At 34.8% G+C, this 14661-nt stretch overlaps 1 protein-coding gene across 2 annotated transcripts in view; it reads right to left on the bottom strand.

Moving 5' to 3' along the window:
- Nucleotides 1–12379, bottom strand: part of LOC132603019 (protein NLP6-like) — a 41398-nt gene extending 29019 nt beyond the window's left edge. The window contains exons 1-2 of one of the 2 annotated variants that reach the window (XM_060315870.1): nt 11014–12379; nt 10340–10388 (exon numbers count right to left, since the gene is read on the bottom strand). In XM_060315870.1, coding sequence (XP_060171853.1) covers nt 10340–10388; nt 11014–11617 — 653 coding nt within the window. In that variant the 5' untranslated portion in view covers nt 11618–12379. Of the gene's footprint in view, nt 1–9535; nt 10389–11013 lie in introns of those variants that run through there. The other variant, XM_060315869.1, reaches the window with a different exon arrangement.
- Nucleotides 12380–14661: the final 2282 nt, after the last annotated feature.

The raw sequence follows: 14661 nt of genomic DNA, 5'->3' as shown, positions 1-14661 counted from the left end.
TAAAGTTTTTATACTACTTACCACTCATCAGGAACTTAAACTTCACTCTTTATAGCATGTGTGTTTCCCCTATAAGAATAAAGGTAAGCACGGGAGCATAATATGTTTCTATATTATTCACTTTTTAAAATAGTATAATAATATTAAAAAAATAATCGGATAAACAAAAGTGAGGAATTATTTTTTTGAACAAATGTAAAATCCAAAATAAGAACTTATATCTGTAAAGTTACTTTCATTTTCCTAATTATGTATTAATTTTGTATACTGCGAAAATTTTCTAAATGAGCAACGGTATAAATAAAGTGAGAAAATAAATATCAACGAACTATATAGTATAATAGAATATAAGCTAATTAATATTAATAATTGTTAGAAAATTCAAAAGGCTATATATATATATATATATATATATATATATATATATATATATATGTATGTATTAGACGTGAAATGATGAGCTCAATAGGACTCATCTAAAAGATAATTTCAGGTAACTCTATTTAATAACGTTGTTTTGACCGAAAATGGAATTCAATAGGCAATAATCATAAAGTTTGTTATAAAATTTTCTATTTAATAACGTTAATTTGACCCCCAAAAAAATAGAATCCAATAGGCAATAAATATAAAGTTCATTGTAAAATTTAGAGCCACTGCGTTTTGAGTTAGCGTTCGCTATAGTCTAAATCTTCCTCCGTCTTTTATTAATTGTCAAGGTTACCACAATAGTTATTCCAAACTACTTGTCATTCTACAAATTAAAATGAAATTAATCAATTTTGTCTCATATTATCCTTAATGTTAAGTGTTCTTGAAAGCAATCAATATTGATTAGAGCATAGAAATTACGTTATTATTGGTGATATTATGGTTGTTCAAATACCAGCAATATTAGTTTAGCTTTGTTCTTAAATAGAGTGAATATTTTTGAAGAGAGAAAATAAACTACTACAAAATATTCTTAGAAAATAAACTACTACAAAATATTCTTTTTTTAATAATTTCAGAAGGGTGTAAAAAAAAAAGTCAAAAACATGATAAGTAATGTGAGATGGAGGGAATACCATGTAAATGGAATGGAAAACTACCACTTGTCAAATATATACTCAAACATATATTTTTTCTTAAAATGCAAATACACAATTTAGACTTTAAAATAGATTGTCGTTAAATTTAAAAATGTAATGGATGAGTTATGAAGAACACAGAGTCAATCAATATTTTTTTTTTAATTGACACGCATGAGTGAAGGAAACAAAATAAAGGACTGGGAGCGAGAGATTTTTCCGTAATTGGTTGGAATTTATGAGAAAGCAAAGGAGGCAGCGCTATTTGTTGGAAATATTAACAATATTAACCAGTAAAATGAATAAAAAGGTAGAATTAACTTATCGAATTAGCGCTGCATCATGACAAGTCACTGTTTTAAAAGCTATTTCAGCCAATTTCGAAGCAAATCGTTAAGGCCGATTACTCCCCAAGATTTCACAACACTCCCAATCAATTGCACGGCCCCGTGAATGCCATTTTTTTTTTCGAAATTCAAGGCGAGATTTTTATTTCTTAACTCGAATATCCTAAGAATCTTGAGTTGAAAATTTTATGTAAAAGGAGGCATAATTGGGTGTGGAGCCTCGATTTTTGGCCTTTAATGACGTTTTTTAAAAGTGAAGTGGGGGACCAGCAGGGACCGATGTCAGGGCTGGGGATTTAAAACAGGTTTGTATAGTGCATATAATCATGTGCTATATGTGTCACTGTGGCTTATAGACGGGGCGTTAGTGAAAGACCCCTATGCAAAAATGCCTGAAGTTGCTGTTAAACATGTCTTCCCTAACAGTTTTAGAACTTTTATTAGACTTTTGCTTAGATTTCTTTTTTTTATTTGCTTTTTTTTTTTTTATAAAGACAATTATGATTTATATAACATCATAAAACTAAAGGCATATATCTGAACTTGAAAGAAATTGAAAAGATTGATGAAGTTTTCTCTTAGTTATTCATTAGGCATTGCTGCTATTTTATACAAAACTGTACATTTAAATAAAATAAAGAAACAAATGAAAAGTGTATGTACTATGTACACTTGTCTTATTTTTATTTATCCAACATATCAAAATGTGTAACCAACTCATATTCCATTTATGCTCATCATTTGTGTAAAGCTGTCCAGCACTGTCCAAAATAAACAGCTGTAGCATTAATCCTTTCACGTGTCCGTGTTGGTTGCTATCATTTTCAGTCAAAGCAAATTTGTCTGAAAACACTTTTACTTTGCCTCACTTTTACTTTGCCTTTTACTTTGTCTCTTTCTTGATCACTTTTTTTTTTTTACTTTGCTGGTCACTTTTACTTTGCCTTTTTCTTGGTCATCTGCTTCGTTATTTTTACTGTCTCTTTCTTCTCTTTCTTCCTTGCTTTAATTGACATATCCATGGCAGATGTTGTTGATGCAGAATCAACAACCTTTCCTTCAATATCCCCCCTCAAGTTGGAGGGGAGAGAAAGAACCCCCAACTTGGATAAAATATTCCGATGAGAAATCCCAGTTAGAGGTTTTGTAAAGAGATCTGCGATCTGTTTGTCCGATGGAACAAATGACAAAGAAATTAAACCAGAAAGGTATTGTTGCCTTACAAAGTGGCAGTCAAGCTCCACGTGCTTCGTTCTTTCATGAAAGACTGGGTTACGTGCGATATGAATCGCGGCTTGACTGTCGGAGTAAACTGGTACCGGTAAAAATGGAGAAATTGAGAGATCTGTGAGCAGTCGCACAAGCCAAGTAAGTTCTGCGGTGACCTTGCGCATGGAGCGATATTCCGCCTCGGCGGAGGAAAGCGAAATTGAAGCTTGCTTCTTCGATTTCCAAGAGATAGGAGATCCGCCAAGGGTGATGTAAAAACCAGTTACGGATCGCCGAGAATCTGGGCAAGACGCCCAATCGGCATCACAAAAGGCGAGTAGAGATAGAGAGGGGTTAGAAGAGAGCAAGATACCTTGCCCGGGGTCAAGTTGAAGGTACCGGAGAACTCGAAGGGCAGCAGAAAAATGAGAAATGCAAGGCCTTTGCAAAAATTGGCTAAGTTTAAGCACTGGAAAAGCTAGATCTGGACGTGTATGAGTGAGGTAATTTAATTTTCCAATGAGATGTCGATAAATCGTAGGATCTTCCATGGGGAAATCATCATCTGCTTGTAATTTGATGCTAGGATCAAGAGGAGACGACACCTTTGGGAGATGGGTGCAATCAAATTCGGTCAGCAAGTCTAAGGTGAATTTCCTTTGACTCATGATAAAACCTTTGTTTTCTCTGATAATTTCCATACCTAGGAAGTATCGTATGCCACCAAGATTTTTGATTTTGAATTCTGAATGAAGAAAACTTGTAATAGCAGCAATTTCTTGAATGTCATCACCTGTGAGTAGAATGTCGTCGACATAGACTGCTAATATTGAGATTTGAGCACCATTCTTCTTAAAAAATAAAGAGTAGTCGTTTAAAGAGGCAGAATATCCTTTGTAACTCAAAGCCCCAGCAAGCCGAGCATACCATTGCCGGGAAGCTTGCTTTAAGCCATACAATGACCTTCTTAGAAGGCAAACATGGTTAGGTGTGGGTGGAATGAGACCTGATGGAAACTTCATAAAGACCTCTTCTTCTAAGTTCCCATGTAAAAAGGCATTGTTCACATCCAATTGTGAAACATGCCATCCCTTTTTAATAGCAACTGCCAACAAACATCGGATTGTGGTCATTTTCACCACTGGTGAAAACGTTTCGTTGTAATCAACACCATGTTTTTGGATGTCCCCCCTGACCACTAATCGTGCTTTAAGCCTTTCAACAGAACCATCTGAATTTTGCTTCACTTTGTAAACCCATTTGCATGGTAATGCCTTCTTTCCTGATGGCAAATCAACTACATCCCAAGTGTGGTTTAGTTGAAGAGCTTCAATTTCCTTGTCCATGGCTGTTTTCCATCCAGGATGAGCAGCAGCTTCTAAATAATTTTTAGGCTCAGATAATGAAGATAAGGAGTTTAGAAACTGTTGGTTAGAGACAGTTAAAGTGGAGAGTGAGTGACTAGGAAGAAGAGGAGGAGAAGCAAAACAAGAAGTGGTAAGATTAGTGAAAAACACATTGTTGCAAACATAATCATCCAAATAGCTAGGCCTATGTACAATTCTTCCTGATTTTGTGGTAGAACTGGGATTGGGATGGTTAGGTGGGTGTAAAATAGATGAATTGGGAATATCCGGAAGACTCAAACTTGGTGAATTAGGTGTAGGAAATGGTAAGGGTAAACTAGGAAGTGAGGGTGAATTAGGTGTAGGTAAAGGAGATGATTTGGATGGTGGAAGATTTGAGGAAACAGTGTTGTGTGGAGTGTTGAAAAAATCTTCTAAATATGGAGAAGATGAAGAAAACAGATTAGTGGTGGAAGAATGATAAGTAGAAGAAGCAAAGGGAAATCTATCCTCATGAAAATGAACATCCCTAGAAACAAAAACTCTCTTAGTTTTTAAGTCCAAAACCTTGTACCCCTTTTGATTTTGAGGATAGCCCAAAAATACACACTCTATTGCTCTAGGTTCAAACTTTCCTCTTCCTTGAGATAGTGTGGAAGCATAACACAAGCAGCCAAAAATCTTTAGAGATTGATAAGAAGGCTTTCTGTTAAACAACATTTCATGTGGGGTTTTTCCTTTCAAAACTCTTGAAGGCAGCATATTGATTAGGTGTGTAGCTGTAAGTATACACTCTCCCCAGTAGGATATAGGGACTTTTGATTGAAAAAATAATGCCCTAGCAATTTCCAAAAGGTGTCTATGCTTCCTTTCCACAACCCCATTTTGTTGTGGGGTAGCAACACAACTTCTTTGGTGTAGGATACCCTGTTCAGTTAGGTATGCTGCCTCTTGTGAACCTGATCCCAACTCTAGTGCATTGTCTGATCTAATGCATTTCACTTTCTTGTTGAACTGCCTTTCTATCATGGCAAGATAACTTTTCAAAACTGGAAAAGCATTGCACTTAGTACTAAGTAAGAATGTCCAAGTGCACCTACTAAAGTCATCTACAATAGTGAGGAAATACTTATATCCATTATAAGTAGCTTGTTTGTAAGGTCCCCAAGTGTCAATGTGAATGAGATCAAATAATCCTTTAGTTTTGATTGTACTAATAGGAAAAGGTGTCCTAGTTTGTCTAGATTTAGGACATACATCACATACACAATCAGTGAAAGAGGAAGACTTAATAAAACTCAAATATTTCATTGCTGATAGTGGCAAATGCCCAAGTCTGATGTGCCAAAGGCTTACATCTGAAATAACATTAGCAAGAACAGGAAAGGAAACTGAATTGGAAACAAACTGAGAATCACTTCCTTTTGAAACTGAAACTACATTTTCTTTAGAGCAAATATTTGACTTAGAAATTGAAGGATGCAGTAAGTACAATCCTTCTTTGACATTACCAAAAACTTCTATTCTCCTCAGAAAAAGGTCCTGCAAAATACATGCACTAGGAGTGAATAAAAGGTTGCAATTGATTTGTTGACATAATCTGTTGACAGAAAGCAGATTATACTTAAAAGAAGGAACATGAAGAACATTTTTTAAAATGAGATTAGACAAGATTGGAACACTTCCTACATGAGTAACAATCAGTTTAAAAGAATTTGGTAGACTAATGCTTAGAGGGACAGGTAGAGGAGTTAAACTAGAAAAATAGGTGGAGTCAAAGCACATGTGCTCTGATGCACCTGAATCAATGATCCAAGTGTTGGAATTAAAAACTGATAGACAAACTCCTGAATACTTAAGGATTGTACCTGCTATAGCATGAGGATCAGGGGCAGTAGAACTTGATTTCCCTATTTGTGAGTTTGATTGTCCCATTTGCATTTGCATCTGTTGAAACATGTGAGCAATTTCTGATCTCTGTTCCTTGCTGAGATGTTGGAAAGATAGATTTGCATCTGTGGTCTGATGTGTTCCCTTTTGTTCCTGTAAGTCATCACACCCAAGTGTTGCATTTCCCTTAATGGGAGTTTGATAATTTTTTCCTTTGGTGAACTCAAAATCCTCAGGGTACCCATGTAGTTTATGGCAATCATCAATCACATGCCCTATCCTTAAGCAATGAGTACAACTCACATTAGGATTGAATTTGTTCTTCCTCACTTTAGGTCTAGACTGACTGTTTCCAAACCTTTGAGGATGATTTCCAGTATTCCCAAATCTTTGAAAATTATTTCCTCCTTTGTAGGATGGGTTACCTGATCTGTATGTATTTCCAGGTTTGTAATTGTTCTTTCCTTGATTTGTGGCCATGAAAGAAGTGGAATCTGAGAACACATGGGTATTAGCATAGATCTCTCTTTGGTTTTCATCCTGGAGTAGTAAGGAATAAGCATGATCCATGCTAGGTAAAGGGTTTATCATTAAAATATTCCCTCTAGCATGTGCATAAACATCATTCAACCCCATTAAAAACTGAATCAGCCTCTGGTCCTCCATAGATTTGGTTAGTTTTCCTTTTCCTTCACATGTGCAGTTACAGGTGCACATTATATCAGAATTTAGAGAGTCTAATTCATCCCACAATCTTTTGAGATTAGTAAAGTAGCTTGAGATGTCTGCATTTCCTTGTACCAAACTGCTTAGTTCCTTTTGTAGATGGTAAAGTTTAGCCCCATTTGATTTACCAAATCTACTTTGTAAACTATCCCACAATTCCTTTGCAGTTTTGGAATAGATCACACTGTCCTTGATTTCTTTTGATAGGGAGTTTAGTAGCCAGGCAGTGACCATGTCATTGCAACATGACCACTGCAAATATTCATTTGATTCCAGATCTGGCTCTTTACATGACCCATTGATGAAACCCAATTTTCTCTTTGCAGATAAAGCTATTAGAACTGACCTTCTCCAGCCCGGGAAACCTCTGCCATCAAATACTGCATTGATAAGGTTCATCCCAGGTGAATCTGAAGGATGAAGGTGATATGGGTGATTCATGTCAATGGTGACAGCATTTTCTCCTTCTTTGGATGCTGCAGGGGTGATGCCTGTTTCAGCCATCTTAGCTGAGGTCAGAAAATGATGTGTGAATTTGCAAGATTGGATCGAGCTTTCACTGCTCTGATACCATGAAAGAAATTGAAAAGATTGATGAAATTTTCTCTGTGTTATTCATTAGGCATTGCTGCTATTTTATACAAAACTGTACATTTAAATAAAATAAAGAAACAAATGAAAAGTGTATGTACTATGTACACTTGTCTTATTTTTATTTATCCAACATATCAAAATGTGTAACCAACTCATATTCCATTTATGCTCATCATTTGTGTAAAGCTGTCCAGCACTGTCCAAAATAAACAGCTGTAGCATTAATCCTTTCACGTGTCCGTGTTGGTTGCTATCATTTTCAGTCAAAGCAAATTTGTCTGAAAACACTTTTACTTTGCCTCACTTTTACTTTGCCTTTTACTTTGTCTCTTTCTTGATCACTTTTTTTTTTTTACTTTGCTGGTCACTTTTACTTTGCCTTTTTCTTGGTCATCTGCTTCGTTATTTTTACTGTCTCTTTCTTCTCTTTCTTCCTTGCTTTAATTGACATATCCATGGCAGATGTTGTTGATGCAGAATCAACAACCTTTCCTTCAATAGAACTTGACCTCGGTAAGCTTGACCAATCTTCAGGAAAAAATGATGCAAAATTTGGCCTTTGACAATGCCTCGCTTCAAAGCAAAAATGTCTGAAGTTTGATCATCCCGCTCATGGTGTGTGGTCAACCAGCTAGGAGGACGAGGTACACGTTGCGCACATTCAAATTGTTGCAAGACATGACCAATCATGTGCTCCTCCATGATGTCTAGACATATGAGCGATGTCACGCCCCAGAACATATTGCGAGGCACCCAGTGCTTATCAACTTGCACCGGACGAACCATTATAACATAACGCCTACCCCAGCTCATATTCGCATAACTCAATCCATTAAATTAATAACATATTAATAATGAGAGAAATAAAATAACTCCGTCAACAATCAAAGTGCATCAAACATAAACTAAAAATAAGTAGAGATGCCATTTGAAATGTCATGTGGGTACCCATCACCCAAAATAATATAAATCCTCTAGAGAGTTTCTATGATGCTATAAATGAAACGGAAAAGGCTCAAACATACCATCGAACTATCGGAAATGGCTTATTTATGTCACTCATCAATAATTTAGCTCATTTATGCCATCAAACTATCACAAATGACTCATCCATGCCATTTTTTATTAACGAAGGTTTTACAATACCAGATATGACACTTCTCCTCCAATTAGAGGTCCATGTCGTTTAATTAAACCAGCATAGATTTGTGAGTCGGGTTTTAGTTTAATTTAGGATTTAATTTGTGCTAGCTTAATTAAACGACGTTGGACCTCTAATTGGTGACCAAGTGTCATATCTGGTATTGTAAAAACCGACTTAATTGAAAAATGAAATGAATGAGTAATTCCAGATAGTTCGATGGCATAAATAAGCCAAACTATTAACGAGTGACATAAATGAATCATTTCTCATAGTTTAATAACATATTTAAGCATTTTCCATAAATGAAATGATTGTGAATAGAATCAAGCCCTTACTCCGCAAATCATATGTCCCGGCCAATAGACGGCTTCGGATAATGTCATCATTATGCAAGAAACCATAAATCACTTCAAGAAATGGAAGGTAAGAGTGCAAACATGATAATGAAAATAGACCTGGAAAAATCTTTTGACAGAGTGGAATGGACCTTTATCAAACATGATGATTTTTAAATTTACAAATAAATAAAAATTGATCATCAACCATTCTTTTGGCACTTTATTTCGATCTATTTGGACTATTTCCCGTTCCTTTAACTCATGTTTCCACGCGTAAGAATAAATAAAATAAAATAAAATAAAAAAGAGTGCTGGGCCCCCTGTCTTTGTCCTTCTGTTCCACTTGGGTCGTCTCCCTTCCTTTTCACTCTAGTGTAGACCCCAACCCTGTTTGTTTGAACCATTTTGCTTTGAACCTTTCTGAACCTTTTTTTCACTATAAATATATTCCGCTGCTAATGGCTAAGAACTAAGAAGATCCATTTTGCTGAGAAGGTCAAGAAAGGGTGTCCACTGATGCAATATCATCAGTATTGTAAATCATTATAAGTGTATGAACCTCTTGAAGGTTCAAACTCCTATATATACCTAATTTTTTGTGAGGTGACCTTGGCAAAATGGAGCTGCTTTTACCATTTTGCTAAGAAGATCCATTTTGCTAATTACCATTTTGCCAAGAACGGAAGTCCAAATACAAGAAATTATGCATCATCAGTATTGTAAATTATACAGTGTCTTTCTTCTTTCTTTTGGTCCTGGTTGTAACCAGCAATCCTCCATTCACACACACACACATATGTATCCCGTATTGCATCCACCTCCTAAGAGTATGCATCATCCATCCAGTTCAACTATTTCTAGTTCCAAAGGATTTGAATTTCTCCCATGATGTTATGTCCCAAATCCAACACTCTACGAGAATATAAACATACAACCGTCGGTCGGTCTATTACGCAAAGACTTCTATTCTAGCAGAATCAGAAAGCCCTCAATTGTGAAGGAACCACGGTTATTCCCTGGTACAACGGAAGGACTATATCTATATATGCAAAAATAGATATGATCATTATATGTACAACTTTTCTTTATTTCTTTATAACTTTTTTTTTGTGTCTCCAAACAAATACAGTAAGAGAACTTTAATTGGAACAAGGATAAGCCCTTAGGGATACAATTAAAGGGATACAAGAGATACATATCCAATTAATTAATTGCAATAACCATAAAAGCGGTGCTACCTTAGGAGGAAATTATCAGTTCCTAAAACAAAATTGACAAATTACAGAAGCCCAGGAAAAAACTCTACTGGGGGCAAACAGAAGGCTCACATAATCTGCCAAGGTGATCACAATTAACCAGCATTTTCATTGTACTTACCCCCCTTCCCATACAAGTGTGCATTCCATGATGTAAATCTTCATCACAAGTTATTCGAATCCATTCTTTCTCGTCATCTTCATAGCTGATCCTAAAACTTCCAGTTCGTACCCCAAATCTCTTCTCAACTTCGACTTCCAAATCACTTTTTCCCGACGAAAGACTGAGCGGGAATCTAACATTGACACCATTGGAAGATGCTTTTATGCTCATGCTGTTGTCACTCTCAAATATTGTAGCCATACTTTGACTTGCACTTGCACTTGCGGGTTGCTGCACTAGTTGTTTACGTGACCACCTGGCTATGCCATTAGCTCTACATACTCGCTTAAATGTACTTCGACTCACTGCAAACAACAAAATGAGTAAATTTCTCAAATGTTCAAAACTGACTTTGGATGGATCCATCCCACAGAGTTAAAAAAATATTGTGATCCAAATCACGACCCATCTGCTCCTATTACTATATATTAGAAAAGGCTTAAGTTTCGACCAAGGGTGAAAGAGTAATTTCGCCCTGCTTCCATGAATAAACACATAATCACTTTCTACAATCTTCTATTTAGGTCAAGTATAACCCAGAAAAAAAAAAAAACTTATTTTAAAGATACAGATTCTTCAATAAACATGTCACAAATATAATAAAACAGAACATGGGTGGCAATGCTAATAAAGATGCATTAATCAGTTCTTCCACATTTCTTATGGTACGTGCAAAACACTTTATAACTGCTAATTACGAATGTTATATGGTAACTTGAAAGAATACCAAAGCTTTAACTAATATATCTGACCAATGTATTCAATAGAGAGAAAAAGAAAGACTGATACCTACAAATTAAAGTAAAGAGACATTTTTAACCACAATATATTGACATTGTACGAAAATATGATGCCTTTTAAAGTTCAATTTTAAATTTGACAAACGAAAATAACTGATGTGAATATTAATTGAAGCGATCATATGCTTACCCCCTAAACTTTCTGCAGCATCCGCAACCTTCTTTCCAAATTGTTGTTGTAAATCCTTAAGAGTAATTCCACACCTTCTTTCTATGACTCCCTGTGAACAGTTGTGGTCCACTGTCGTAGTTTCATTGACATGCATTTGTTTGTCCACTTCATCTGCGGTAGTTTCTCCTCTGTCTTCATTCTCTGGACGAAGATTGCACCTTCCATATTCCATATGTTCAATTTCTTCCGAACCATTCATATTCACTCTTTCTTCATGTCCATTCTCTACAGGAAGATTATGTTTGGTGCCATGATCCATATGTTCATTTTCTTCTAAACTATTGAAATCAATGAAGTTATCTTCCACTATTGCATCATCTTCCAGCTCTACTGAATGAACATTATTGTGTTCACTGTTATCCATTTCATTTCGCAGTGATTCAATCTCTTCCAAGTCAGATAGTGGTATTTGATTATCTGAGAAAAATTCGTGGTGGTTTCCCATTTCATTGGGAACAAATTCTTCATAATGAGTCATAAACCAGTTTAGATCTGAATCAATGTCTGAATCCGGTGCCAGAATTAAACAACTTTCCTGAGCTGTGTTTATGCTAAACGCCATTGTTAAAGGGAATTACACAAGTCAACGTGTAGTCTACAGACAAGAGAAAACAAATTAAAAGAAAGAAAGTATATTTATATACGGGTCTTAATTAATCATTGTATATACAAAAAAGGTTCAAAAATGCTCCTAAACTATCCTAAAAGATTTAAAATTACTCTTCATCTATCTATCGAGCTATAAATATCCTTTATCCACCTATTTTGACTCACTTATACCATTAAATTAACAACTCACTCCTTTTTATTAATATCGATTACATGGGGCCTACTTATTGGTCGAAAATAAAAACCCGCCCCACTAGATATTTTCCTTCGACCCGACCCATGACCCACCAACCAATTCCCATTTTAAACAAAAACCTCCGCACATCGCATCCTTTACACCCAAATTCCTTTCTCTAATACACATATTTACACTGATACAAATGCATTTACTCGGTAAACAAGTCATAAATAGATTTTTCAGTTGGCACCTTTCCACCAAAATACTCATTATCTCCTTCACAGTAAATTACTCACTATTTGAATTGTTGTAGTATCAATGAATAACCTGCTTCTCCATGCTAAATTGATGTAACTGAAACCTTTTTTTAATATTTTAAAGAACTGCAAAAAAGTAGTAGCACATACTGTTTGTTTTGATGTTATTATGATATGAATTGGTAATGAAGGTAGTTGGTATTACGTTATTTGTTTTATCAGTGCACTTAAATAGTTAAATGATGCGATGTGCGGAGGTTTTTCTTAAAAATGGGAATTGGGTCGCGGGTCATGGGTCGGGTCAAAGGAAAAGAGCTGGTGGGGTAGGTTTTTATTTTCGACCAATAAGTAGGCATCATGTAATAAATATTAATAAAAAATAATAAAAAGGAGTGGGCTGTTATGTCTAAGGGTATAAGTGAGCCAAAATAGATGGATGGATGTTATTTTTAGCCCAATAGATGGATAAAGGGTATTTTTAATTCTTTTGGGATAGTTCGAAAGCATTTGGACCTTTTCCATTATATATATATACTAGTGACATTTGGTCCGTGCTAAGCCCGGACCCAAACCGACATTAAAAGTTAAATTGTTAATTATTTTTTTGGTCTATTCTTTGTGGCATTAAGTTTTTAAAAGAGTAGTTTCCTACAAACTCCTATAAATTAATCATACAAAAGTATTTGGGAGTTAAAATGAACATTTTTCTTATTTTAGAGTTTTTTCATTTTATTTCGAACAAATGCAAATGTAGGGTATAAAAAAATTCTTTTTATTTTACTGAAAGTTTTTAATAATATAATCTTCAATAATTCGACTTGAGCTTTACTATATGCAGGATTAGTTTCACTCATTTTTTTCTGAATTAAACCAGTATTGACTAACCACTAAATTATCATAGAAAGATATTTTGGTATTCAAGAATAATTGAAACGACATGGCACTAAGCAAGAGTGTACTCACGAAGCTAATCATTTTGTCCACAAGTGTTATTCTCTATTTTCCTTTATCACTTTGGGTATTTTTACTTCTATTAAATTATCTCTCAACTAATTGTAAAGTTGGGAACCAAGTTTGTTTGTTCTTTTTTTTTTCTAGACATTTTGAGATAAAATAAATAAATACAAACATCGATTTTAAGCTGAAATCAATAAACAACTCAAAACTATATTCAATACTCTAATTATTCATCCTAAAGTCATTACTAATTGTAAGTTCATCATATAAGAACTCGACGGATATATAAAGGGATTACTTAATAATTTTATAAGAGTAGTAACTCCCTTCATCCAATTTATGGAAATTTCGAGAGTCAATCAAGTTTTTTTTATCGGAATTTGTTTATATGCCTTTTAAATTTTTTAAGTTGTTAATTATTGTGATTTATAATATTTTTTACATAGTTTTCAAATATATAAGTTTTATTTTAAAAAAAATTAAAGATTCTATGTTTGGTGCATGATCAAAATTTAGAAATTTGAATCTCGAATTCAAAATGTGCCATATAAATCAGGATATAAAATATAATAATTAAAGCACATAAAGTAAAAAGATATTTAAAACTATAACTAAAACTGATTCTAGAACAGATGTAAGCACATATGAGGAAACAAATGCATCTCTAATTGGAAAAGAAAATTTTGTTGCAAAGTTTCTGCAATTTTACTCTAATAAGGAAAAATAACATAACAATAACCTGATAAAGTTCAACAAAAGATCACAAAAAGTCAAACAAGTCACCAATTAGGAGGGTCCAGGTGGAAGTTGTATTAAGAACAAGCAAAACTACAATTACCATCGTAAAATGACATAAAGAAATAAAAGAGAAGTTTTACATAGAATGATCATATCTATTTTTGCATAATATACATATAGTCCTTCCGTTGTACCATGGAATAAGCTTGGTTCCTTCACAATTGAGGGCTCTCTGATTCAGCTAGAATACAACTCTCTTTAGGTAATAGGCCCACCGACGGTTGAATGTTTATATTCTCGTAGAGTGTCGGATTTGGGACATAACATCATGGGAGAAATTGAATTCCTCTGGAACTAGAAATAGTTGAACTGAATGGATGATACATATTGACTAATGCAACATGGGTTTCAACCATTTCTGAAAACAGAACATATTGACTAATGCAATATGTGTGTGTGTGGAGAGGCTTACTGACTAAGGCCAAAAGAAAGAAGAGAAACCAGACGACATGCTGTACGATGCTGAGGATGGAAGCTTAGGGTGGCTCGCTTTATAGGAAACTCAAAAGGTTCAGAGTCGAAACAAAATGGTCCAAACAAACACGGTTGGGGTCTACACTTAAAAGGAAAGGAGACGAGGGGGGACAGCATTTATTCTTGCGCGTGAAAAAAGTCTTTTTTTTTTTGGCGCGGATTGTCCTTCATTTGCGGTGGTCTTTAATTTTGCCCTTCAAATTGGTGGCCTTTAATATTTACTCTTCGCCTCATATCTCGAGGTTCTGAGTTCGAACCTCAGCTCAGTAAAAAAAAAAAAAAAATTCACAAGTCAGATATTTAGTAGGCGTTTGACCATAGAAACAAAAAAAA

Source organism: Lycium barbarum, chromosome 7 (assembly GCF_019175385.1).
Source record: "Lycium barbarum isolate Lr01 chromosome 7, ASM1917538v2, whole genome shotgun sequence".
Taxonomy (NCBI): Eukaryota; Viridiplantae; Streptophyta; class Magnoliopsida; order Solanales; family Solanaceae; genus Lycium; species Lycium barbarum.
The sequence above is the reverse complement of the archived record's forward strand: the minus strand, read 5'-3'. Positions and strand labels throughout refer to the sequence as shown.